The following is a 26,584-nucleotide window of genomic DNA, read 5'->3' as shown; positions in this document are numbered from 1 at the left end:
CCAGAGGATAGCCAAGGGTAGTTCTGAAGAAGTCTCTCAATAGTGTGGTGTGTGAAGAGAGAAAATATGAGCGTGTTTCTTTTCATTCCAGCTTGTCGTGCCTGCTGTGATGGGCATCGCGTGCAGCGAGATCAGCTGTGAGCCTGGCATGACACGGATGGAGGTAGAGTGTGGAGCTCTGATTGGTCTTTGTTCCCTGATTTGAGCCAGCAGAGTGAGCTGCAGATGTGCTCTCCTGCTTTTCAAGAGAGCGAATCCTTGCGGCTCTATCGGTGTCACTGAAAAGCTGCCTTCAAGGCTTTCTTTCCTTGCTGCGGGCATGTTCTTAGCCTTGCCGTTCCTTCTTGTGTGCCCATGATAAGGACGGAGTGCACTTCCTGCAGCTTTCTCTGCTGACATGCTCCTCAGCCTGAAATCCTCCTCGTTTGCCCTCAGCTCCTCACCGTGGCCTGTGCTCTCTGTTTCAGGCTGAGAACAACGGGAAGCCCCTGCTGGTCCGTGAGGAGTCATCTCTTAATATCCCAGCTATTGCTGCTGCCCACGTTATTAAGAGATACGTTGCCCAGGCACCGGGTGAACTCTCCTTGGAGGTAAGCAGTTAAGGGCGTTCCTTGTTGTCCTGTACAGAAGAGTATAACGTGTGAAGCTCTCAGGAATATTCTCAGACACCTTCCGAATGTTTGGTGAGGTGAAGCTCAGAAGATGCGGCTCCAGATTAGACTTGCACTGGGTTGGATGCAGGGAGGAGTTCAGCCATCTGTAAACTATGGCTCTATTTGGCATTGGAATCTTGTGATCCAAGAGCTACTGCCCAGTGTGGTAGCCTGGTCTCTGAGCAATGGCAGAGCAGTGTATGGAGTGTGCAGATCTGTTCAGGATCTGTTTGGCTGACTTATGCCTGCGGTTTAATTGGAGCTCTCCCTTTGGCAAAGAGCCTGCTGCTTCTGAGAACCATTTCATACTGAACAGCTGAATTCTGTATGTTGTGTATTGGAGTGACTCTTCTACTTGCACGTTCAGTTGTACGACTGCAAATGCCTGAAGAGCTGCACTGGTGCAATGGCTCTCAAGCTTGACGATATTGGGCAGTGCAGAAGAATGCAGTCATTTGAGCTGCGCTTTCCTCCCAGCCGTGCTGAAGCTGGGATTGACGTTGCAATCTCTTGCAGGTGGGAGACCTCGTGTGCGTCATCGAGATGCCGCCTCAGGAGCTGAGCCCCCGCTGGAGAGGCAAGCACGGCTTTCAGGTAGGCCCAAGCTTCAGACGTGAGAGCGCAACTTCGGTCGAGGCAGGAATCTCAGCTTAGAGCTGCCCTGCCTGCACAGCATGGCTCCACATGGAAAATGGTTTCCTTGTGCTGGTGTCAGAGGACTTTCCCTTTTGCTGTGGGCTTAGGCCAGAGCTGAAAGTTGGTCTTTGTAGGAAACTGCCTCCTCAGTTAACTTAGAAAGAAGAGCCCTCACAGCGTGCATCAGGTCACGGCCACTGAACCGCACCTTTGGAAATGCAGCAGCTAGGACACGTGTTTCAGTGTCTCTGAGCACTTGTGCTTGCACCCATGCAGAAGGTGAAGTCAGCGTCTTTTAGGAAGTCGCTGCCTGTCAGCTGAGATGAGGCAGGGTAACAGAGCCTCTGCGTGCTTGCTGCTGCTGCTGGCTGCAGAACGCTGGGTAGCTCAGAGCTGGGGATGGCAGCTGCATCTCAGTCAGCAAGCAGAAAGTTCATAGGCTGTGCCAACTCAGATCTAGCTGCATCAATCTATCATAATATATAGCTTCTGTATGAAGTCTTTCCCTTCGGGCACGCTTGAGATTTAGGGGTGCATAGCATACTTGTCCTTTCCCCGCTCCATACACAGTTTTATGGATATTTGCCTGCCAATTTGGAATAATTATTAATTTTAAGCAGGCCATTTTTTGGTTGGATTGTCTTACGGAGCATCCGGCAGGCACGTGATGAGGAAAAGGTGATGTTTGAACAGTTCAGGCCTGAGAAACGCTGCCTTCAGTATTGCACGTCTCTTCTTCCTCTTGTTACAGGTTGGATTTTTCCCTGGTGAGTGTGTGGAGCTCATTAACGGAAAAATCCCGGAGTCTCTCATCAATTCAGTGCCAAAGCCAGGTACGATGAGACATTTGATGGTGCAGGGAAGCAAAATGGAGTCTTTTTTGGGTGTGTTCCATGTTTAATACCTCCCTTATCCTTCCCCCCTTATCCTCTGTGCTGATAATCCTTCCTGCATAGCACGGGGCGTATGGCTGGTGTTTTGTAGGCAGTGAGAAGGAGGGAAGGCCAAGGCAGTTCTCCGGCAAGTCCGTACGAGGCTGAGAACAGCCAGCGTCCCTGGTGGACAGATAGAGGTCTGGTTGTGCTAGTGACACGCTTGATCAGAACGTGGCTTTTCAAGAGGGTCCTTAATGCCCAGGTTGAGCAAGCTAAGCAAGAGGAGTGCATTCAACTCCATCAGAACGTGCAGAGATTTGGCCCAGTCCTCCTGTGTTTTATGACTGGAGTTGGGGAAATCCTAGAATCCTTGTAGAATGGCTTGGCGTGGAAGGGAGCTCGAGGATCATCAAGCTCCAAGCCCCCTTGCCTCAAGCTGGGCTGCCAACCAAGCTCCACGTTTAAAGTGGGACTGGACCAGGCTGCCCAGGGCCCCATCCAGTCTGGCCTTGGACTCATCCAGGGTTGGGGAAAATCCATTTTGGTACGCACTTGCTCATCATGTTCTTCCCGTTTTGAGGTGCTCTGTAGAAGGTGTTGTGCTCGGCCTCGTCCAACGGAGCCAAACCTGAGATGAACTGGTTTCTTCCTTTTGTTGTGCAGTGCCAAAGAAGCGCGGCAAGCTCCTCACCTTCCTTCGTTCCGTGGTGAAGGCCCGCCCAAAGCAACGGAAAGAGCGGGAGGTGGAGAAGGAGAGGGTGTTCGGCCGTGACCTGGGAGAGCATCTTCTTCACTCTGGTCGTGATGGTAAGGGACAGCCCATTCCTGAGAGCTTCCCTGTTTGAGAACCTAACGATGAAAGGGAGATGGTATGTAGCAAGGGGCAGGTTGATACCAGTGGAGAAACGGGGAATGGGAGTTGATGGCTGAAAGATGAAGTGAGGCTAATGCTCCCAAGAGACAAGCACGTTTGTATTTGCTTCAGCCAAGCCCGGCTGGGCTTAGTGGATGGGATGTGACGGGAGCGCAGCCTGAGGCAGGACTTGACTAAGGAGCTCCAGTAACCGCCGGCACGTGTTCTTTAGTCCCCCAGGTCCTCCAGAGCTGCGCCGAGTTCATCGAGCAGCATGGCGTGGTGCAGGGGATATACCGCCTGTCCGGCGTGGCGTCCAACGTCCAGAGACTGCGGTAAGAGTGCTGCGACTGACAGACACAGCTGCCAGCAGGGGCACGTGCCCTGTTGCGGGCGTTCAGAGGCCTGCGGGCAACGCCTTAGCACAGAGAAAAGGTCTCCTTTGGGAACATCCCATCCAGCACGGCTGACGTGGTGCTGGTGGCCGAGTGTTTGTGTTCTCCTGTACATCAGGAAGCCCTTCCAACTCTTGATTGCATTGGGTGTGGCTTTTGACTTGCTTTCCTCTTTCTCAACCGCTTTCGTGTCCTTCTCTGCAGCCAGGAATTTGAGTCTGAGCAGGTTCCTGAGCTAACCGTCCGCGACGTTCACAGCGCGAGCTCCCTCTGCAAAATGTACTTCAGGGAGCTCCCGACCCCCCTGCTGACCGACCAGCTGTACGACAAGTTCTCGGTAAGCACGAGGCAACGCCTTTCCTTTCCCTCTTCGCTGGGCCTCTTGGGAGATGGCTGCAGCAGTGCCCCAGCTCTGAGGCCCTTCTTCTGTTAGCCCCATGGGGTTTACTCGCATGTCTTTGCCACATCCTGCATCGTGCTGATGCCGCTTCTGGTGGCCCCAGGAGGTGGTTATTTCCATATTCACAGTGCTTGCGAGAATTCCTGTGTTGTTTGTTTGTTTGTTTGTTTTTTGCTATTCCCCAGCTATTTCTGGAACAGGAAGGGGATTAATAGCCAAGCGTACTTGGAGATGAATGCCCCCTGCGAGGAGCTGAGCTGCCCAACCAGGCTGTAAACCGGCCCGGTGCTTGGACTCCTTGGCCGTGGTGGCACCAGCTGCGTGCCGCTATGTTTGCCAGATGCCTCTGGGGAGGCCTAAAATCTTTCTCAGTGCTGACCAGCAGCGCGCTGTGCCCATGGTTCCCGACCCTGCGGCAGGTATCTCGCCTGATTTGTGTCTCAATCCCTTTCTGCCCTTTTCCAGGATGCTGTTGGTGCCACTACGGAGGAGGAGCGGCTGGTCAGAATGCGGGACGTCATCCAGCAGCTGCCCGCTCCTCACTACAGGTCAGTGCTGCCCTCAGCCTGCTGAGCTCAGCCCTGCTGCACTTCAGAGGGCAATGGTGCGATTCCAGGCTTTGTCTCACGTGAGCAACACGATGCCTGGGTATGTTGAAGCGGTTGAAGGCTGCACCGGTTTAATTTACAGGGTTAATTTATTGGGTCAGTTCCTGGGCACGGGGGTAGGCTTGGTGCAGCTGATGGCTGTGGCTGTGCTGTGCTGGTGCTGGGTGCTGCAGCGTGGCACTTGGTCAAGTTGGGTCTACTTCATCTTCAGCATCAGTAGCAGTAATAACAACTAGTGTGAATTGAGGTTTGCTTTGTGAGTGGCAGCACGGCATGCTGGCTGGTGCTGAACATTTGCCTCTCTTGTTTCCCAGGACCCTGGTGTTCCTGATGAGACACTTGGCCTGTCTTGCTGCAAACAGCTCTGTCACCAACATGCATGCTAAGAACTTAGCCATTGTGTGGGCTCCAAACCTCCTAAGGTAAACTTCTTTTTCCGTTTCAACAGAACGCTTACATCTGTTCTCCAGTAGAATAAAGCAGTCCTCCCTTCTTCTGCACCACATGTGCTCTTCTCCTGTAAAATGTGCAGTGAGTGGCTGACAGCAGAGCAGGAGCCTGGACTGTTCTCCAACCCCGCGTGGGCACAATTTCTAGCTGAGCATTGCTGCTCTCTTGTTTAGATGGGACTGGTGTGTCCTTGATCAGCCAGGAGAACTTCTTCAGTGGCATCTCTTATATGCCCGCCGCGGAAGTCTCCTGAGAACAAATGTGACAGCTTTGGGCTGCAGTAATTCAGACCTGGGGAAGCGATCTTGGCTGAATGACTTCTAAAACCTGCCTTTTCTACAGATCACAGCAGAGCGAGTCTGCCTGCGCCAGCGGGAGAGCTGCCTGCACGGAACTGCAGACGCAGTCGGCTGTGGTGGAATTCATCATCGACCACACAGACGTCCTCTTCTGCTCCACATCCGGATCGGACATTGCAGATGGAGCAGGTGAGTGTCTTCCTCCATTAGCTTTATCTTGGTCAGACACCTGGATCAAATGCAGGCCTTTTCCAAGTCCTTTGAAATACACTTTTCCTGTCGAGGGAACAGCAGACTTCTGGGCTTAGATTGGAATCTGGCGTCCAGTTGCTGGATGCTGAGAATGTGCAAGCCCAAACTTGACAAGGAGAAAAAACCATCACTGTCATTATGATGTTTTGCAAGCAGGTGAAGCTTGATTAACGTGTGGCAGCGGAGCTTTCTCAGTTCCCTGCCCCCATTTTCTAGGGTTTTTGTTTGCCTGTTTCGATACAGGGAGCTGCTCTTAATGATGACTGCGTCCTTTGCCATAGACACACCTCTGAGCACATGGTTGTTTTGAGCTGCTCTTCTTCCAGTGGCTCGGTTAAGCAAGTCTGAGGAAAACACAGCAGCTCCCCCAGACCTGCGATGGCTGTGCTGCCGCTTTCTGATCCTGGCTCTCACCTGTGGTTTTCCCTTCCAGGGCACAGTTCTCTCTCAGGGCCCCAGTCTGTGCAGGCGTCTTCTCCTGCCACAGAGCTGCTCAGCCTGGAGGAGGCGCAGGCACGGAGGCGAGGCCACAGCAGCTCTCCTGTCGCTGTGACAGAGAGCAGGGACATAGAGGTGGAAGAAGGCCCCACAGCTGTACGGGGGAAATTCCACACAGTCATCGACTTTCCACCTGAAAGGTAAAGAGGACTTTGTTTTCCAGCAGCTATCATCACTGTTTGGGTGGGTTGTGTTTGTTCTGTCTCCATTATTTCTAGTGCCTAAACTTGTGGAAATTAGATTTAATGAATGGTGCCTGAAGTGTTGCAGTGAATCTCCCCTCCCTTTGGACTGTGAGATTCAACTAACATTGAGTTGCCCGCCGGGCTCAGTTTAGCCTCACAACGGTGCCGTTCCTTCCTTGCTGGGCAGGCAGTGACGAGATGCACAAAGCCACGCTGACGTCTACCCTGGCCTGTGCTGGCTGTACCTGGAAAGGTTGGGGTTTTCCAGATTTCAGAGCCTCGTGCCTGAATCCAGTTGTGGTTCTCCTCTACGCAGAGCTGTTGGTCAGACCTGCTGACACTAGAAACTAGACATGGCAGTGAAATGGGCTGATGAGCTGTCAGTGTCAGAGTCAGAGATGCTTTTGAAGTTCCTTTATGGCTGTGCAATTCCTCAGCCAGCAGTTATGCCTGCCTACTCAATCAAAGCCACCCTTTGATGCTGTCCTGTACAGGTGTGGAGCCTGTGGACCTCACATGCTCTGCATCTTGCTTGACACAGTTGAGGGGAATTTAGCCAGCAAGACTTCAGGGCTGAGCTATAGGAATGGAACCATCCTCAACTGCTTGAAATGGAGCGAGTTTCTAAGCTGTGTTTCAGCAGGAACCAGGCGGTGCTAGGAACAAGCAACTGTTGGCACGAGCTCAGTGCAGCTCTTCCCTCACCCTGCGCCACGCACGACTCACACCATTCCCTGTTTTCTCTCTCCAGACCAAGTCCACCCAGCAAGATAAAGGAATCACCAGCTGGCTGTTGGTGTTCCTGCTTCAGCCTGGGGAAACCATCGTCTGGGGCCAAACGCCAGCCACAGCACCATCCCAGGGAGCCCTCAGAAATAGAAATCGTAGTGCTGGCAGGTAAGGGTGCAAATCCAGCTTTCAACGCCTTGCTTTTCAGCAACATAGAATTCTTGCTGTCAGTGGGCTTGTATCTACTTCCAGCGTTCCAACCCATACCTAACACCTTTAGTTCTCCCCTGATCAAGAACCCCTTTTGTAATTCAGCTTGTGAAAGTTTGGCACTAACCCCCTGTGTATCCTTCCTAGATGAACTGAGCCCTTGTCCACCCAGAAGAACCGGAGAAAGTAGCGAAGCTGGGCTGTGTGCTTCCACCAATGGAGAGCTCTTGGGAAGCACAAATGGCTGCGGATCACGTGACAGCCTTGCACGTAACAACAGTGATGGAGAGAGGGAGCTCATCCAAGTTGAAGCCCTCATTTCTCCCGGCTGTGCTGAAGATGCTGACCTGTGCCCACCAGGCACCGCAGTCACCAGCCTGGACTGTGACCCGGCACCTTTGCAGTGCAGCCCAGCCCAAGTACAGTCCGAGTGCCCGGACAGCAACACCTCTGTGCAGGAGCAGGTCAGCATCAGCGAGGAGGAGCAGCAGAGCCTCTTGGAGGGGGGCGTACAATCAGGCCTCCAGTCCCAGGCACCGTGCAGCATCTCTGAGAGCTCTGAGCCACTCTCTACGTGATCTTTCCATCCAAGAGAGGACGATTCCCATCTTTACCTGGACCTCTCACGCCCTCCTGTGTTTTCCTTTAATAATAAAAGCGCACTTATACTCACTCAACGCCTTGAGTGCCTGTGGAGTCTTCATTCACGAGGACTGGGATGAATGCGGCACACAGCAAGGCACCTCTGCTGGCAACGCTGAGGCTGCAGGGTGCACGAAGCAGAGCTCTGGGTTATTTCCCATTCTGTCTGGCTTTGGGATGTCTGCAGGTCCCAGTTGGTACGGTAGCAAATAATCTCTAGCATCTTGGATTCTGCTCGTGGTGACCCCAAGCTTCCTGGCGGTGGCTTTGTGATGCCTTTCAGGGCTTTTGGATGCACTGTGATGCCTTGGCTGCTCCCTAGCACCTCTCTCCTCCGGCAGCGTCCATTCCTTGAAGGAATCAGCAGCTGGCTGTTGGTGTTCCTGTTTCAGCCTGGGAAAACCATCTTCTGTGGCCAAACGCCAACTGCAGTGCAATGCCAGGGAGCCTGCAGAAATGCAAGTCGTAGTGCTGGCAGGTAAGAGTGCAAATCCTGCTTCCAAAGCTCTGCTTTCCAGCAACATAGAATGCATGCTGTCACTGGGCTTGATTGCCCTTCTAGCGTTCCAGCCCATACCTGACACCTTCAGTTCTCCCCTGATCAAGAACCACTTTTGTAATTCAGCCTGGGAGAGTTTGACACCAACCCCTGTTCATTCTTTTATAGGTGATTTGTGCTCTTGTCAACCGAGCAGAGCCAGAGCATGTAGTGATGCTGGGCTGTGTGCTTCCACCAATGGAGAGCTGTTGGGAAGCACAAATGGCTGCGGTTCAGCTGACAGCCTGCCGCATAACAACAGTGATGGAAAGAAGGAGCTGATCCAAGTTGAAGCCCTCATTTCTCCCGGCTGACACAAAACTGGGCAGAGTGGCTGACACAGCAAAAGGCTGTGCTGCCTTCCAGCGAGACCTGGAGAGTTGGGTGGGGAGAAACGGAATGAGAAAGAACAAGGGCAGGTGTGGAGTCTTGCATCTGGGCAAGAGCAACCTGAGTACCAGTATAGGTTGGGGGCTGAGCTGTTGGAGAGCAGCGTAGGAGAAAGGGATCAGGGGATCCTGGTGGGCGGTAGGAGGAGCATGAGCCAGCACTGTGCTCTCGTGGCCAAGAGGGCATCGTGGGGTGTATGAGGAAGAGTACGGATAGGAGGTGGAGAGGTGCTCTTTCCCCTCTACTCTGCCCTGATGAGTGGAGCATCTCCCTGTGAGGAAAGGCTGAGAAAGCTGGGTCTCTTTAGCTTGGAGGAGACTGAGGGGTGACCTCGTTGATGTTTATAAATGTGTGAATAGTGAGCGTGAGGAGGATGAAGGCAAGCTCTTCTCAGTGGCATCCAGTGATAGGACAAGGGGCAATGTGTGCAAGCTGGAGCATAGGGGGTCCCACATAAATAAGAGGAACAACTTCTTCACGGCAAGGGTAACAGAACACTGGGATGGGCTGCCCAAAGAGGTTGTGGGATCTCCTGTGGAGACATTCAGCAGCTACGTGGACATGTTCCTGTGTGCCCTAATCTAGGTGATCCTGCCCCAGCAGGGGGATTGGACGAGGTGCTCTTTGGAGGTCCCTTCTGTGATTCTGTGCAAAGTTGGTTCACGGTAGTACTTTTGCTGCTGGGAAATAGGAGCGCTGATCTTTGGGGTAAGTTCAGCAAGGTGGACTCCCCTAAGCTGATACTGACTTCATCCTATAGCGTTGACTTCTGTCGTGATTTATTCCATGCCAGAAGTTCCGGATGCTGTCAGGAGTTATTCAAGCCCATTGGTGTTAATTTGCTGACGACACCAAGCTGAGTGGTGCGGTAGATACGGTGGAAGGAAGGGATGCTATTCAGAGGGACCTTGACAGGCTTGAGGGCTGGGCTCGGGTGAACCTAATGAGGTTCAACATGGCAAAGTGCAAGGTTTTGCATTTGGGCCGGAAGAACCCCAGGCACCTGTACAGGGTGGGAGGAGTGGGCCTTGAGAGCAGCTCGGCAGAGAAGGACCTGGGGTTCCTGATGGATGAGAGACTGAACATGAGCCAGCAGTGCGCTCTGGCAGCTCGAAAGGCAAATGGGATCCTGGGCTCCATCAGGAGAGGGGTGGTCAGCAGGGACAGGGAGGTGATTGTCCCTCTCTACTCGGCTCTTGTGAGGCCCCACCTGGAGTACTGTGTCCAGGTGTGGAGCCCTCAGTACAAGAAAGACATAGAGATCTTGGAAAGGGTCCAGAGGAGGGCGACTAAGATGAGCAGGGGGCTGGAGCACCTCCCCTATGAGGACAGGCTGAGGGAATTGGGCTTGTTCAGCCTGGAGAAGAGAAGGCTGCGGGGTGACCTCATTGCAGCCTATCAATACCTGAAGGGAACCTACACCCAGGAGGAGAGTAAACTCTTCAGAAGGGCTGACAACAGCAGGACTAGGGGAAATGGATCCAAGTTGAAGGAGGAAAGACTTAGGTTGGATGTTAGGGGGAAGTTCTTCACAAGGAGAGTAGTTAGGCCCTGGAACAGGCTGCCCAGGGAGGTTGTGGATGCCCCGTCCTTGGACGTGTTCAAGGCCAGGTTGGACGGGGTCCTGGGCAACCTGATCTGAATGTGTACGTTTGGTGGCCCTGCTAGGCAGGGGGGTTGGAACTACATGATCCTTGAGGTCCCTTCCAACCCAGGTGATTCTGTGATTCTGTGATCCTGGACTGGCTGCTGCTTGACATGCTGTCTGCACAGAGGTAACACATGCATTAATTTGTTTCCTGTCCTCTGCTGTTTTGTCTCTTGTTTTTAGTTAATGCTGAAAACCCACCTACGGCTGTGGTTGGGAAATTGGTTCACTTGCTCGATCGGACCCAGATTTTCAGGAGGAGCTGGAGCTAATGAAACTGTGTGAGGAAGCTGTGACCTTGATCCGATCTAATCAACAGCTTGAAAATGACCTCAATCTCATGGACCTCAAGATTGGACTGCTAGTGAAGAACAGAATGACACTGCAGGTAGGAAATGCAGTGCTGGGAGACGAGCAGAGTGAATTGAGGCCAGTGGCAGTTAGCATGAGGACCTTCTGAGCCTGGATCTCACTTACTCAGATGCAGTGGGAAGTATTTCCCCCCGAGTTACAGGTTTTCCTCCCAGTAAGTTCCTAACTGTTCCACTTATTACTATGTATCCCTAGAAAGAGAACTGCAGCAGAAACATCAAGGCTTCAAGTGTTTTAAAAACAAAGCACCAGAAAAAAACCCACTGGGGACCAAGGGAAAGCAATAGATGGTATGCTTGAAGGCTCTGAGAACTGTTTGTCTGTTCACTTGTGGTTACGTGAGTCATGGACTTGCACACCTTAATTTCTTCTCACGTTTTGTGTGCTGTATCAGAGGGGGAGGTGATTTTGGAGCAGGAAATGTGCTCAGACTGCTTGGTGTTGGTTGGCTGATGGAAGCCCCCTCTGTCACTTTGCTGACGATTGATTGCACACAAGAACAACGTTGCTGATACAGCGGTGCCTTTTTTTAACTCAAGCTGAAGTTACAGTCACCTTTTCCTTTGGTCCTGAATAGCGTGGCGCTAGGCTTGACCTTGTGTAAAATCTGAACCATGGCAGCAGTGAAGTTCAGTTCCAAAGGAGGCTCCAGCTCTTGGGCTGATGCTGGCAGCAAAAAGTATCATCGTTATCAGAGCAGTGGAGGCAGGGAGTCAGCAAAATGGAAACAGGGCTTGGGGCTTCAAGCACAGTTGAGAAAGAAAGGCATTTTCAAGCATCTTCAGAACGCTACCAGCTGTGACAGTAGTCCCTGCTCAAAGCAATTAGTCCTTGTAGGTTCTCACCCAATTCTGGAATGTGGGGACAAGACAGAAATCGCTGCTACAACAGATAATGTTTCACTTCACGATCTCCTGATGTACCTTGACTGCCTTATCCACACAAAAGGAAGTGCTATCGTGCAGCTTTTTCCCATATTGCGTGTTATTTAAATGTGGAATCTGTCCCTCTGTGTTCTTTGCAGGATGTTGTTTCTCATAGCAAAAATCTTAGCAAGGAGAACAAGGAACAGCTCTGTGACGTGGTGACGCTGAACGAGCAAAAGGGAGGTTTGCAAGCTTGGAGCAAAGAGGAGAGGGAAAAGCTGGAAGCCTATCAGCATCTTTTCTACTTGAGGTATGCAGCTTTTCATTCACTGCTCTTGTCATAGATGCTTACGTGTATTGGAACAGTCTGTACTTCTGCACTGCGGTGTTGAGGCGCTGTCTGTCTTTGTGGTGTTGGCTTTTGTGGACACGTGCTGTATGGGAACTGCTGAGTCATGGCCTGAACCTCTGATTGATCACCTGAGGCGAGCAGTGAGTCAGGCAGAGGAGCACAGGTGAAGGCAATGCAGCTGTGCTGCTGGAAGGGGTGCAGCCTGGCTACAGCCCTCCTAGACCTGTTTAAGAGCTGGCTGCCAGTGGGGAAGGATCTCGTCTGGAGATCTGCTCTGCTGGAGTTTTGTAAGTGAGCCCAGGATAGGGGTAAGCCTTCTATTTATTCTCCTTTTGTTAGCTTAGTCTGCTTTGTCAAACTCTCTTGTTTATTTCATAATGACAACATCTTAATAGTCATTGATTATACACGTGCACTAAGTACTTTTTCTTCTTGTTTTAGACTACTCCAACGTACTTGGCCAAGCTGCTTTTGCAGATGCCTCAAAACAAACCCACAGAGTTCATGGATTCAGCCATCTTCACGCTGCATAACTACGCATCCAGTCAGAGAGAGGAATCTCTGCTGTTGCGGCTGTTGCAAACAGCATTGCAGGAAGAGATCAAGTACGTTGTAGCATAGGACACAGCCTTGCTGTTGCCTGAGTTTGGGCCGCTGCTAAAATTGCAGCTGTTGTTGTGTGATGTCCCGTGCTCATTAGCTGATAATGCTGACCTGTCCCTGCCTTCTGCTCATGCTGTTTCACGTCAGTCCTTTCTGTAACCTGGAAGGAGGAGGAATTACCTTTGTTCTTTAGGATTAAAGCCATTTTTCTTTAGCCAGTGCTTTCTTGCTCAGGGAGGCACTGTTTTTGATCTACTGCAGTGCTTTCCTAAGATTCATTCCCATCTAAGTTCTCTGCTGTCTAGTAAGAAGGACTTGGCACAGACTGCGAGCTTGGGCTTTACAGGCCAGAGTGAAGCTGACGCGAAGGTCACTGTTTTCCAAAACTGATGAGGAGGCTGAAAATCAGATGCTGTCTGGTTTGGGTTTTTTCCTGGCTGTCAGGCTTAAGGATTCTGGCTGTCTGTCGGCATAATTGAGTTGATTGCCACTTAGGAGTTTGGTGTTTATGACTTCTGGCTGATACGGAGCTTCACAACTTGCTAGGAATAGCAAATACATGTAATGTTGGAGGCAGTCATGCCTTTTTTGATGTTTTTAAGTGTGAGGATGGTATGTGCCCTCCAACAGGTAACGCCTAAAAGGTTTGTTTAATTATTATTATCTTTTTTTGGAGTAGTAGTTCAGGAAAGTGCATGTCTATGCTTTATTCTCTGCTGCTGGATTTCCCATAGCGGCATGCTGTGAATGGCTTTTGTTGCTGATTGCTTACTTGTTTAAATACTGAAAGGAAATAGTTGTGCCTGTGTAGAAGTCCCTTTGTTTCCTCTGTATTTTTGAGATGCGCTCTTTCAACCGTGGTGCCCGTGGTCAGAACGCACTGAGGCAGATCTTGGCCCCAGTTGTGAAGGAGATAATTGAGGACGAATCGCTCAACGTCAGAACGGATCCAGTGGATATTTACAAGTGCTGGGTGAACCAGATGGGATCTCAGAATGGTGAGGCCGGGTATGGAAGCTGTTGCTACTGTTTTTTTCTGAAAGTTGCTCAGCTGCTTTGCATTGCTCTGTTAATCGTTCCGAACCATCCCTGTATTCATTGCATGCATCTGTCCAATTGCTACCAGCTTTTTTCCATCAGCTCGAGATGGCTTTCTTCTGAAAGGTATAAAGATCACAGAATTGTAGGGGTTTTAAGGGACCTCCAGAGCTCATCGAGTCCAACCCCCCTGCCAAAGCAGGTTCCCTACACCAGGTCGCACAGGTAGGCATCCAGGCAGGTCTTGAACATCTGCAGAGAAGGAGACTCCACCACCTCCCTGGGCAGCCTGTTCCAGTGCTCCGTCACCTCACTGTAAAGAAGTTCTTGCGCATGTTTGTGCGGAACTTCCTATGCTGCAGTTTCCAGCCGTTTCTCCTTGTCCTGTCTCCACTCACCACTGAAAACAGTCTGGCCTCACCATTCTGCCCCCCACACCTTAGATATTTATAGACCTGGATCAGGTCCCCTCTCAGTCTTCTTTTCTCAAGGCTGAACAGACCCAGTTCACTCAGCCTTTCCTCATAGCAGAGATGCTCCAGGCCCTTCACCATCTTCGTGGCCCTCCGCTGGACTCTTTCCAAGAGATCCCTGTCTTATTTGTACTGGGGAGCCCAGAACTGGACGCAGTAGATCATCTTGTGACAGGGGTGTTGAGACTATTAGAAGTGAATCTCATGAAGAGGTAGGCCAAAAAAAGCCCCAAAGCATTTCTTCTGTGTTAACTCATAGATACAGATACCGTAGCTCTTACTCTACCAAGCCAATCTCTGCCCACAACTCGGGCAGGCTGCCCAAGGAGGCTGTGGATGCCCCATCCCTGGAGGCATTCAAGGCCTGGCTGGATGTGGCTCTGGGCAGCCTGGGCTGCTGGTTGGTGAACCTGCACGCAGCGGGGGGTTGGAACGAGATGAGCATTGTGCTCCTTCTCAACACAGGCCGTGTTCATAGAATCACAGCATGCAGCTGTTCCTGTCTGCCCATGAGAAGGTTTCATCCACGTGGTCATCCTGGTTGGTTGGCCTGTAGATCCCCCGCTACGTCATCTGTCCCTGTCCTCCCTTTAATCTGTGTCTATAAAGTCTTGATGGGCTCCCATCCGTCCCCAGTCAGAGTTCTGTGTTTCTTCCAGTGCTTGATGTTGACCAGATTTTGAGGATTCTGTTGTTGGTTGTATTTGTTTTGTTTTTAAGGCACTTGAAGGGAAGTGGTGGAAAAGCAATGCTATGAAGTAAAAGACAACTGTCCCAGCGCAGCACGCTGCGTGAGTTACTATCTTAACACTGCAATGTGCAGCTTGTGTTTTCACTGATTTATTTGCGACCTGAGGTACTACTGCGTATCGCAGGTGACCTTCTTGACTCTAGAGAGCGTGTCTGCATGTGGTACAGAAAGCTCACTGGAAAGTAATTGGTCAGAACTCACTCGGAGTAGTGTCAGTAAAAGTCAGTGGAGGTCTGTGCCATTGGTTTTCCACGTGTTTTTTTCTCTCCTCAACTTGTCCTTGATTGTTGGCAACTTACTCTATCACCGCTACGTGAATCCGGCCATGGTGGCACTGGATGCATTTGACCTAATGGATCTTGCAGCTGGAGGGCAGCTGACTGCAGATCAACGAAGAAACCTTGGTTTGTTGCAAAGATGCTGCAGCATGCTGCGTCCAGCAAGATGCTCATGGGAGACGGTGCACATCTGAGCATCGTGAAGGAATACTTGTCACAGTCATCCCAGAAATTCAGGTAGAAGACTTGAGCTGATTGTGTTGAGGAGTTTGTCAGAGGACAGTGTTGCAAACAAAGAGGAGTGATGAATTTTAAATGTAATAAATTCCATCTCAGTCAAAAAGGAGGTCTGTTGAAAATGAGAGATTGCCCTTTGGGCTTCCACAATCATTGATCATAATGACATATAAAATTCGTAGCTGGAATTGACAAACTAGATATAGTATATTAATGAGCTGGTCCAAACAATTGGCTTTGCCATACAAGCCTCCAGAGTAAAGGCTGTTTTTCTATGTGTTTATTATGATATTCTGGCCATTGAAAACTAGAGTGTGCGTGCGTTCTTTCCTATATGCACCCTAGTTCTCTGTATGCAAACTAGATGGCACTTTGGATTAAAGCAGGCTGGAATTTAGTTGTTTGTATAATCAAGTAACTTTTGAATGAAGAGCTTCTTTATATCTTTCATCTTTTGTAAGAAAGAAAACTGGAAATGGCTGGGAGTGAGGATTATTCTTGCAGCTGAGACAGAAGGATGGGTGCACAAGGTCATTCGGTCCATGGACTTGTCCTGCAGATGCTTACAGTGAGCGAATGCCGACATGGCCAGTACCAATAACTGAATCTTCTAGATGGCTTTTGATGTGATAAGCTATAGCTTGTCCAATTGCAGTATGCTTGGGAACCATGGTTTGAAGAAGAACAGCTGCTGGTATGCTGATTACCTTTTTCTCCTTTTTCTTTTCTTTTTTTTTTTTTTTTTTTTTTAAACGCTTATTTCAGGTTGCTTGTGAGGTTCCTGAATTGCAGGATCAATTCAGTATTGATGAATATTCTGGCTTCCTTCCTTGTCTATCCCTTCTGCAGAGCTTATAGCCATCAATCTCAACGCTCCAGTCATGGGAGCAGTCCCACCATGTTTCAGTAACAGCAGCTAGATCGTAGTTAGCCTGGTGCACAATGGCTTCCAGTTCCTCCTGCTTGTTGCTCATGCTGCGTGCATTGGTATAGGTGCACTTGAGCCGAGTCATTTGCCTGACTCCCAGCTCTAAAATCGTTCCGCCAGGCTCTTCTCTTGTGAGGCCTGTACTGTCCCCTTCCCCCGTCATAATTAGTTGATTGCACAGGAAGAAAAGCTTGATGTCTGTGCCAAGGGAGACGTACACCGCACTTGCGCTGCCTGGACGATGTGGAAACTGGAAATTGTGGGGTGTGCTGAAGCATGCCCTCTCAGGTCAGTCTAAGCATCCATAGAGTAGACCTGTCTAGCAAAACAGGGAATAGACAGTTAAACCCATTCTGTTGGGAAATACTCTCTCCTTCTAAGTACCTTTAGAACGTGAGTTTCTTCAATTAATTACTCAACTCATTTGCTTTTCCTGAATGATCCTAAGCTCTTTTCTCAGGCGACATCTGCACTCTGCTCAGTCCAAGGAGAATCCCTGCCCGCAGATGCAATGACACAGCATGGCTCACCACCTCATTTTTCATTGCTTACTGTTATGGTAGCTGCCATCCATGTCCAGGCTGCATGTTCTTAGAGCTCTTCTGGAGTCCATGGGGCAGACTTATGGTTGAACTAAAGGGAATTTTTTTATAATGCTCTAGCTCCAGATGATTATCCCTAGTATCATTGTATTTAAAAAAAAAAAAAGGCGTTTTGAAGTAGTGTGATATATCTTCTGTGCCTCAGAATGTGGCACGTGTGGCATGAGAGAGTTGTGAGGCCACGAGGACTGCCCAGACAGCATGAGAACTGTAAGAGCAGAGAGCTATAGGTGATGCAGCGCTATTGGTGCCACCCGCAGGAAGCGGTAGCTGGAACAAAATATGGCCAGAAGAGTGATCAGATTGCGTTTGGTAAGGAACTATTTCATTAGTTGTAGAACTTTGACAAAATGTATATTCAGGATGATGATCAGCATGCCAGGTGCTGGGACCATGCCGAAAGAGAAATGGTCTGAAAACGTCGGTGCCATTTGCAATATATCCCCTTCCACAAAGCCCTCAGATCCATGCTGCAACTGCATCCAAAGCAACCCAGAGCCCTGTGCTTGTTGTACCCGGAGCTATCGGTGCCAGGAGTTGCTGCTGTGTTTGCAAGGACGTTGTGTCAGCAGTGTGCCGTCAGTGGGGTTGTTTGATGGCAATGAAACCGCTGAATGGCGTACCTCAAGACTCAGAAAGAAGATGGTAGTGGTGACTGTGTGTCTGGGTATAGATAGCTTGATACAGATCTATAGGACTGCAGTGTGGATTGTACATAGGCCCTGCGCTGCGAGGTACGCTGTTGGGAAGCAACGTCCATCTGCCCGAGGGCAGGAAGGCCCTGCAGAGGGACGGCCTGAGGCCAGCCGTACGAGGCTGCACAGGAGCAAGCGCTGGGTCCTGCGCTGTGGTCATGACAACCGCATGGCAGCTTGTGCAGGATTGGGCTGAGGTAGAATTCCAAGGGCCCACTGATTCTAGAATGTTGGGTGCGGTGTTGGAATCTTCTGGTCGTGTGACATGGTCTTGCCTCCCCACCCTGTCGTCATGGCGGAGCAGCCTGGTGGCCCTTAGTGATGTCACAAGAGGCTGGAATGAGGGGAGGAGCAGTGCGTGCTGCGTCCCTTCATTGGAGCGCTTGAGCTCTGCGTGAGTAGCTCGCTTGTTGCCCTTGTGCAGCGACTGAGTGCCTTCCTTTTCACCCCGTCTTGTGCAGCATCTTGTAGGTAAGCTGAGACAGCGTGGGATGGACGGGTGGGCAGAGAGCTGTTGAAAACTGCTGTCTGGTGGAGCTCCTAGCAGCTCGTACTGCTTACTCTTGTCCATCAGACGTAACTTTCAGCCAGTACCTGCATTCCCAAGCGATCCGCAAAGATGGCATTTGTCCCGTGGCTTTTCCCTTGTCATCTTTGCTCCATTGTGCAAGCTCACAGACCTGTTCCTTCTCTCTCCTCTATCCGCTCCCTTGGTGCAGCTTTCGCTCGTGGAAGCACAGAGCAAAGTGACAAGAAACAGCTGCGAGTTCAAGGAATTGTCTACCTTGTTCTGATCTCCTGCCAGGTACGTGCCACGCTTTGTCCCCCCACGTGGTTGACCAGCACTGTGTCGCACCATGTTTGGTAACACAGCCTCACCCAGCGTTGATGGGACACTGGTCCCGTGTGGGTTTTTTCCCTTCCCCTGCAGCTCCGCCCTCAGGAGGATGCTGTGTGTGGTGCTGTGACCAGCTGGTCTGAAGGAAAGCAATCCCGTAGGCAAAGAGTCCTAGGCCCAGTTTGTGCCGAGCTGCACAGCGTGACCCAAGGTCACAAGCACGCACACTTGGCCTGTGAGAGTGTGCGCGGCAGCTGTAGGGAGCACAGCAGAGATGCAAGCAGAGGAAATCCTTGATGTGCGGGGCTGCAGCAGGTGCCGGTGGTGAGGCTGCTGGGAGCTGTGGCCGGGGAGCAGATGCACCTGCAGCAATGATTCCTCTCACTGCCCTGCTGCTGCGCTGTCAGAGCGCCCTGGGCGAATGCATCTGCTGCTTTGTGCCAGTCCCCATCTGCTAGCAGAGGGACAGCTGCTTGGTCAAATGCCTAATGAGCTGTCCCATTTGAACGGAGTGAACAGAGTGGGTTCTTCTAGAGCACCCGCCTGTGCCAGAGGATAGCCAAGGGTAGTTCTGAAGAAGTCTCTCAATAGTGTGGTGTGTGAAGAGAGAAAATATGAGCGTGTTTCTTTTCATTCCAGCTTGTCGTGCCTGCTGTGATGGGCATCGCGTGCAGCGAGATCAGCTGTGAGCCTGGCATGACACGGATGGAGGTAGAGTGTGGAGCTCTGATTGGTCTTTGTTCCCTGATTTGAGCCAGCAGAGTGAGCTGCAGATGTGCTCTCCTGCTTTTCAAGAGAGCGAATCCTTGCGGCTCTATCGGTGTCACTGAAAAGCTGCCTTCAAGGCTTTCTTTCCTTGCTGCGGGCATGTTCTTAGCCTTGCCGTTCCTTCTTGTGTGCCCATGATAAGGACGGAGTGCACTTCCTGCAGCTTTCTCTGCTGACATGCTCCTCAGCCTGAAATCCTCCTCGTTTGCCCTCAGCTCCTCACCGTGGCCTGTGCTCTCTGTTTCAGGCTGAGAACAACGGGAAGCCCCTGCTGGTCCGTGAGGAGTCATCTCTTAATATCCCAGCTATTGCTGCTGCCCACGTTATTAAGAGATACGTTGCCCAGGCACCGGGTGAACTCTCCTTGGAGGTAAGCAGTTAAGGGCGTTCCTTGTTGTCCTGTACAGAAGAGTATAACGTGTGAAGCTATCAGGAATATTCTCAGACACCTTCCGAATGTTGGGTGAGGTGAAGCTCAGAAGATGCGGCTCCAGATTAGACTTGCACTGGGTTGGATGCAGGGAGGAGTTCAGCCATCTCTAAACTATGGCTCTATTTGGCATTGGAATCTTGTGATCCAAGAGCTACTGCCCAGTGTGGTAGCCTGGTCTCTGAGTAATGGCAGAGCAGTGTATGGAGTGTGCAGATCTGTTCAGGATCTGTTTGGCTGACTTATGCCTGCGGTTTAATTGGAGCTCTCCCATTGGCAAAGAGCCTGCTGCTTCTGAGAACCATTTCATACTGAACAGCTGAATTCTGTATGTTGTGTATTGGAGTGACTCTTCTACTTGCACGTTCAGTTGTACGACTGCAAATGCCTGAAGAGCTGCACTGGTGCAATGGCTCTCAAGCTTGACGATATTGGGCAGTGCAGAAGAATGCAGTCATTTGAGCTGCGCTTTCCTCCCAGCCGTGCTGAAGCTGGGATTGACGTTGCAATCTCTTGCAGGTGGGAGACCTCGTGTGCGTCATCGAGATGCCGCCTCAGGAGCTGAGCCCCCGCTGGAGAGGCAAGCACGGCTTTCAGGTAGGCCCAAGCTTCAGACGTGAGAGCGCAACTTCGGTCGAGGCAGGAATCTCAGCTTAGAGCTGCCCTGCCTGCACAGCATGGCTCCACATGGAAAATGGTTTCCTTGTGCTGGTGTCAGAGGACTTTCCCTTTTGCTGTGGGCTTAGGCCAGAGCTGAAAGTTGGTCTTTGTAGGAAACTGCCTCCTCAGTTAACTTAGAAAGAAGAGCCCTCACAGCGTGCATCAGGTCACGGCCACTGAACCGCACCTTTGGAAATGCAGCAGCTAGGACACGTGTTTCAGTGTCTCTGAGCACTTGTGCTTGCACCCATGCAGAAGGTGAAGTCAGCGTCTTTTAGGAAGTCGCTGCCTGTCAGCTGAGATGAGGCAGGGTAACAGAGCCTCTGCGTGCTTGCTGCTGCTGCTGGCTGCAGAACGCTGGGTAGCTCAGAGCTGGGGATGGCAGCTGCATCTCAGTCAGCAAGCAGAAAGTTCATAGGCTGTGCCAACTCAGATCTAGCTGCGTCAATCTATCATAATATATAGCTTCTGTATGAAGTCTTTCCCTTCGGGCACGCTTGAGATTTAGGGGTGCATAGCATACTTGTCCTTTCCCCGCTCCATACACAGTTTTATGGATATTTGCCTGCCAATTTGGAATAATTATTAACTTTAAGCAGGCCATTTTTTGGTTGGATTGTCTTACGGAGCATCCGGCAGGCACGTGATGAGGAAAAGGTGATGTTTGAACAGTTCAGGCCTGAGAAACGCTGCCTTCAGTATTGCACGTCTCTTCTTCCTCTTGTTACAGGTTGGATTTTTCCCTGGTGAGTGTGTGGAGCTCATTAACGGAAAAATCCCGGAGTCTCTCATCAATTCAGTGCCAAAGCCAGGTACGATGAGACATTTGATGGTGCAGGGAAGCAAAATGGAGTCTTTTTTGGGTGTGTTCCATGTTTAATACCTCCCTTATCCTTCCCCCCTTATCCTCTGTGCTGATAATCCTTCCTGCATAGCACGGGGCGTATGGCTGGTGTTTTGTAGGCAGTGAGAATGAGGGAAGGCCAAGGCAGTTCTCCGGCAAGTCCGTACGAGGCTGAGAACAGCCAGCGTCCCTGGTGGACAGATAGAGGTCTGGTTGTGCTAGTGACACGCTTGATCAGAACGTGGCTTTTCAAGAGGGTCCTTAATGCCCAGGTTGAGCAAGCTAAGCAAGAGGAGTGCATTCAACTCCATCAGAACGTGCAGAGATTTGGCCCAGTCCTGCTGTGTTTTATGACTGGAGTTGGGGAAATCCTAGAATCCTTGTAGAATGGCTTGGCGTGGAAGGGAGCTCGAGGATCATCAAGCTCCAAGCCCCCTTGCCTCAAGCTGGGCTGCCAACCAAGCTCCACGTTTAAAGTGGGACTGGACCAGGCTGCCCAGGGCCCCATCCAGTCTGGCCTTGGACTCATCCAGGGTTGGGGAAAATCCATTTTGGTACGCACTTGCTCATCATGTTCTTCCCGTTTTGAGGTGCTCTGTAGAAGGTGTTGTGCTCGGCCTCGTCCAACGGAGCCAAACCTGAGATGAACTGGTTTCTTCCTTTTGTTGTGCAGTGCCAAAGAAGCGCGGCAAGCTCCTCACCTTCCTTCGTTCCGTGGTGAAGGCCCGCCCAAAGCAACGGAAAGAGCGGGAGGTGGAGAAGGAGAGGGTGTTCGGCCGTGACCTGGGAGAGCATCTTCTTCACTCTGGTCGTGATGGTAAGGGACAGCCCATTCCTGAGAGCTTCCCTGTTTGAGAACCTAACGATGAAAGGGAGATGGTATGTAGCAAGGGGCAGGTTGATACCAGTGGAGAAACGGGGAATGGGAGTTGATGGCTGAAAGATGAAGTGAGGCTAATGCTCCCAAGAGACAAGCACGTTTGTATTTGCTTCAGCCAAGCCCGGCTGGGCTTAGTGGATGGGATGTGACGGGAGCGCAGCCTGAGGCAGGACTTGACTAAGGAGCTCCAGTAACCGCCGGCACGTGTTCTTTAGTCCCCCAGGTCCTCCAGAGCTGCGCCGAGTTCATCGAGCAGCATGGCGTGGTGCAGGGGATATACCGCCTGTCCGGCGTGGCGTCCAACGTCCAGAGACTGCGGTAAGAGTGCTGCGACTGACAGACACAGCTGCCAGCAGGGGCACGTGCCCTGTTGCGGGCGTTCAGAGGCCTGCGGGCAACGCCTTAGCACAGAGAAAAGGTCTCCTTTGGGAACATCCCATCCAGCACGGCTGACGTGGTGCTGGTGGCCGAGTGTTTGTGTTCTCCTGTACATCAGGAAGCCCTTCCAACTCTTGATTGCATTGGGTGTGGCTTTTGACTTGCTTTCCTCTTTCTCAACCGCTTTCGTGTCCTTCTCTGCAGCCAGGAATTTGAGTGTGAGCAGGTTCCTGAGCTAACCGTCCGCGACGTTCACAGCGCGAGCTCCCTCTGCAAAATGTACTTCAGGGAGCTCCCGACCCCCCTGCTGACCGACCAGCTGTACGACAAGTTCTCGGTAAGCACGAGGCAACGCCTTTCCTTTCCCTCTTTGCTGGGCCTCTTGGGAGATGGCTGCAGCAGTGCCCCAGCTCTGAGGCCCTTCTTCTGTTAGCCCCATGGGGTTTACTCGCATGTCTTTGCCACATCCTGCATCGTGCTGATGCCGCTTCTGGTGGCCCCAGGAGGTGGTTATTTCCATATTCACAGTGCTTGCGAGAATTCCTGTGTTGTTTGTTTGTTTGTTTGATTTTGCTATTCCCCAGCTATTTCTGGAACAGGAAGGGGATTAATAGCCAAGCGTACTTGGAGATGAATGCCCCCTGCGAGGAGCTGAGCTGCCCAACCAGGCTGTAAACCGGCCCGGTGCTTGGACTCCTTGGCCGTGGTGGCACCAGCTGCGTGCCGCTATGTTTGCCAGATGCCTCTGGGGAGGCCTAAAATCTTTCTCAGTGCTGACCAGCAGCGCGCTGTGCCCATGGTTCCCGACCCTGCGGCAGGTATCTCGCCTGATTTGTGTCTCAATCCCTTTCTGCCCTTTTCCAGGATGCTGTTGGTGCCACTACAGAGGAGGAGCGGCTGGTCAGAATGCGGGACGTCATCCAGCAGCTGCCCGCTCCTCACTACAGGTCAGTGCTGCCCTCAGCCTGCTGAGCTCAGCCCTGCTGCACTTCAGAGGGCAATGGTGCGATTCCAGGCTTTGTCTCACGTGAGCAACACGATGCCTGGGTATGTTGAAGCGGTTGAAGGCTGCACCGGTTTAATTTACGGGGTTAATTTATTGGGTCAGTTCCTGGGCACGGGGGTAGGCTTGGTGCAGCTGATGGCTGTGGCTGTGCTGTGCTGGTGCTGGGTGCTGCAGCGTGGCACTTGGTCAAGTTGGATCTACTTCATCTTCAGCATCAGTAGCAGTAATAACAACTAGTGTGAATTGAGGTTTGCTTTGTGAGTGGCAGCACGGCATGCTGGCTGGTGCTGAACATTTGCCTCTCTTGTTTCCCAGGACCCTGGCGTTCCTGATGAGACACTTGGCCTGTCTTGCTGCAAACAGCTCTGTCACCAACATGCACGCTAAGAACTTAGCCATTGTGTGGGCTCCAAACCTCCTAAGGTAAACTTCTTTTTCCGTTTCAACAGAACGCTTACATCTGTTCTCCAGTAGAATAAAGCAGTCCTCCCTTCTTCTGCACCACATGTGCTCTTCTCCTGTAAAATGTGCAGTGAGTGGCTGACAGCAGAGCAGGAGCCTGGACTGTTCTCCAACCCCGCGTGGGCACAATTTCTAGCTGAGCATTGCTGCTCTCTTGTTTAGATGGGACTGGTGTGTCCTTGATCAGCCAGGAGAACTTCTTCAGTGGCATCTCTTATATGCGCGCTGCGGAAGTCTCCTGAGAACAAATGTGACAGCTTTGGGCTGCAGTAATTCAGACCTGGGGAAGCGATCTTGGCTGAATGACTTCTAAAACCTGCCTTTTCTACAGATCACAGCAGAGCGAGTCTGCCTGCGCCAGCGGGAGAGCTGCCTGCACGGAACTGCAGACGCAGTCGGCTGTGGTGGAATTCATCATCGACCACACAGACGTCCTCTTCTGCTCCACATCCGGATCGGACATTGCAGATGGAGCAGGTGAGTGTCTTCCTCCATTAGCTTTATCTTGGTCAGACACCTGGATCAAATGCAGGCCTTTTCCAAGTCCTTTGAAATACACTTTTCCTGTCGAGGGAACAGCAGACTTCTGGGCTTAGATTGGAATCTGGCGTCCAGTTGCTGGATGCTGAGAATGTGCAAGCCCAAACTTGACAAGGAGAAAAAACCATCACTGTCATTATGATGTTTTGCAAGCAGGTGAAGCTTGATTAACGTGTGGCAGCGGAGCTTTCTCAGTTCCCTGCCCCCATTTTCTAGGGTTTTTGTTTGCCTGTTTCGATACAGGGAGCTGCTCTTAATGATGACTGCGTCCTTTGCCATAGACACACCTCTGAGCACATGGTTGTTTTGAGCTGCTCTTCTTCCAGTGGCTCGGTTAAGCAAGTCTGAGGAAAACACAGCAGCTCCCCCAGACCTGCGATGGCTGTGCTGCCGCTTTCTGATCCTGGCTCTCACCTGTGGTTTTCCCTTCCAGGGCACAGTTCTCTCTCAGGGCCCCAGTCTGTGCAGGCGTCTTCTCCTGCCACAGAGCTGCTCAGCCTGGAGGAGGCGCAGGCACGGAGGCGAGGCCACAGCAGCTCTCCTGTCGCTGTGACAGAGAGCAGGGACATAGAGGTGGAAGAAGGCCCCACAGCTGTACGGGGGAAATTCCACACAGTCATCGACTTTCCACCTGAAAGGTAAAGAGGACTTTGTTTTCCAGCAGCTATCATCACTGTTTGGGTGGGTTGTGTTTGTTCTGTCTCCATTATTTCTAGTGCCTAAACTTGTGGAAATTAGATTTAATGAATGGTGCCTGAAGTGTTGCAGTGAATCTCCCCTCCCTTTGGACTGTGAGATTCAACTAACATTGAGTTGCCCGCCGGGCTCAGTTTAGCCTCACAACGGTGCCGTTCCTTCCTTGCTGGGCAGGCAGTGACGAGATGCACAAAGCCACGCTGACGTCTACCCTGGCCTGTGCTGGCTGTACCTGGAAAGGTTGGGGTTTTCCAGATTTCAGAGCCTCGTGCCTGAATCCAGTTGTGGTTCTCCTCTACGCAGAGCTGTTGGTCAGACCTGCTGACACTAGAAACTAGACATGGCAGTGAAATGGGCTGATGAGCTGTCAGTGTCAGAGTCAGAGATGCTTTTGAAGTTCCTTTATGGCTGTGCAATTGCTCAGCCAGCAGTTATGCCTGCCTACTCAATCAAAGCCACCCTTTGATGCTGTCCTGTACAGGTGTGGAGCCTGTGGACCTCACATGCTCTGCATCTTGCTTGACACAGTTGAGGGGAATTTAGCCAGCAAGACTTCAGGGCTGAGCTATAGGAATGGAACCATCCTCAACTGCTTGAAATGGAGCGAGTTTCTAAGCTGTGTTTCAGCAGGAACCAGGCGGTGCTAGGAACAAGCAACTGTTGGCACGAGCTCAGTGCAGCTCTTCCCTCACCCTGCGCCACGCACGACTCCCACCATTCCCTGTTTTCTCTCTCCAGACCAAGTCCACCCAGCAAGATAAAGGAATCACCAGCTGGCTGTTGGTGTTCCTGCTTCAGCCTGGGGAAACCATCGTCTGGGGCCAAACGCCAGCCACAGCACCATCCCAGGGAGCCCTCAGAAACAGAAATCGTAGTGCTGGCAGGTAAGGGTGCAAATCCAGCTTTCAACGCCTTGCTTTTCAGCAACGTAGAATTCTTGCTGTCAGTGGGCTTGTATCTACTTCCAGCATTCCAACCCATACCTAACACCTTTAGTTCTCCCCTGATCAAGAACCCCTTTTGTAATTCAGCTTGTGAAAGTTTGGCACTAACCCCCTGTGTATCCTTCCTAGATGAACTGAGCCCTTGTCCACCCAGAAGAGCTGGAGAAAGTAGCGAAGCTGGGCTGTGTGCTTCCACCAATGGAGAGCTCTTGGGAAGCACAAATGGCTGCGGATCACGTGACAGCCTTGCATGTAACAACAGTGATGGAGAGAGGGAGCTCATCCAAGTTGAAGCCCTCATTTCTCCCGGCTGTGCTGAAGATGCTGACCTGTGCCCACCAGGCACCGCAGTCACCAGCCTGGACTGTGACCCGGCACCTTTGCAGTGCAGCCCAGCCCAAGTACAGTCCGAGTGCCCGGACAGCAACACCTCTGTGCAGGAGCAGGTCAGCATCAGCGAGGAGGAGCAGCAGAGCCTCTTGGAGGGGGGCGTACAATCAGGCCTCCAGTCCCAGGCACCGTGCAGCATCTCTGAGAGCTCTGAGCCACTCTCTACGTGATCTTTCCATCCAAGAGAGGACGATTCCCATCTTTACCTGGACCTCTCACGCCCTCCTGTGTTTTCCTTTAATAATAAAAGCGCACTTATACTCACTCAACGCCTTGACTGCCTGTGGAGTCT

General features: G+C 51.5%; 1 protein-coding gene and 1 long non-coding RNA gene across 2 annotated transcripts; both read left to right on the top strand.

Annotated features, from left to right (window-relative positions):
* Positions 1–91: 91 nt before the first annotated feature.
* Positions 92–26,462, top strand: LOC128088684 (rho GTPase-activating protein 32-like). The gene is made up of 13 exons (XM_052699424.1): positions 92–163; positions 468–590; positions 1,170–1,247; positions 2,041–2,122; positions 2,828–2,971; positions 3,250–3,352; positions 3,617–3,749; positions 4,278–4,360; positions 4,735–4,842; positions 5,213–5,358; positions 5,855–6,059; positions 6,856–7,001; positions 26,032–26,462. The coding sequence occupies exons 1-13, from the start codon at positions 110–112 to the stop codon at positions 26,460–26,462; spliced, it is 1,836 nt and encodes a 611-aa protein (XP_052555384.1). The 5' UTR covers positions 92–109.
* LOC128088679 (uncharacterized) lies at positions 15,446–18,261 on the top strand. Its single transcript, XR_008210346.1, has 4 exons — positions 15,446–15,925; positions 16,341–16,447; positions 16,620–16,718; positions 18,176–18,261. It is a non-coding gene; the product is annotated as an uncharacterized LOC128088679 (long non-coding RNA).
* Positions 26,463–26,584: the final 122 nt, after the last annotated feature.

This window comes from Tympanuchus pallidicinctus, unplaced genomic scaffold, assembly GCF_026119805.1.
Source record: "Tympanuchus pallidicinctus isolate F22 unplaced genomic scaffold, pur_lepc_1.0 scaffold36, whole genome shotgun sequence".
Lineage (NCBI taxonomy): Eukaryota > Metazoa > Chordata > Aves > Galliformes > Phasianidae > Tympanuchus > Tympanuchus pallidicinctus.
This window is presented reverse-complemented; position numbering and strand designations above follow the sequence as displayed.

Excerpts from the sequence above, each read along its gene's own strand:
- LOC128088684 (XM_052699424.1), top strand. The coding sequence starts at position 110 with ATGGGCATCGCGTGCAGCGAGATCAGCTGTGAGCCTGGCATGACACGG. Across the intron at positions 164-467 it reads CTGGCATGACACGGATGGAG|GCTGAGAACAACGGGAAGCC; the intron begins GTAGAGTGTGGA and ends TCTCTGTTTCAG. Across the intron at positions 4,361-4,734 it reads CTGCCCGCTCCTCACTACAG|GACCCTGGTGTTCCTGATGA; the intron begins GTCAGTGCTGCC and ends CTTGTTTCCCAG.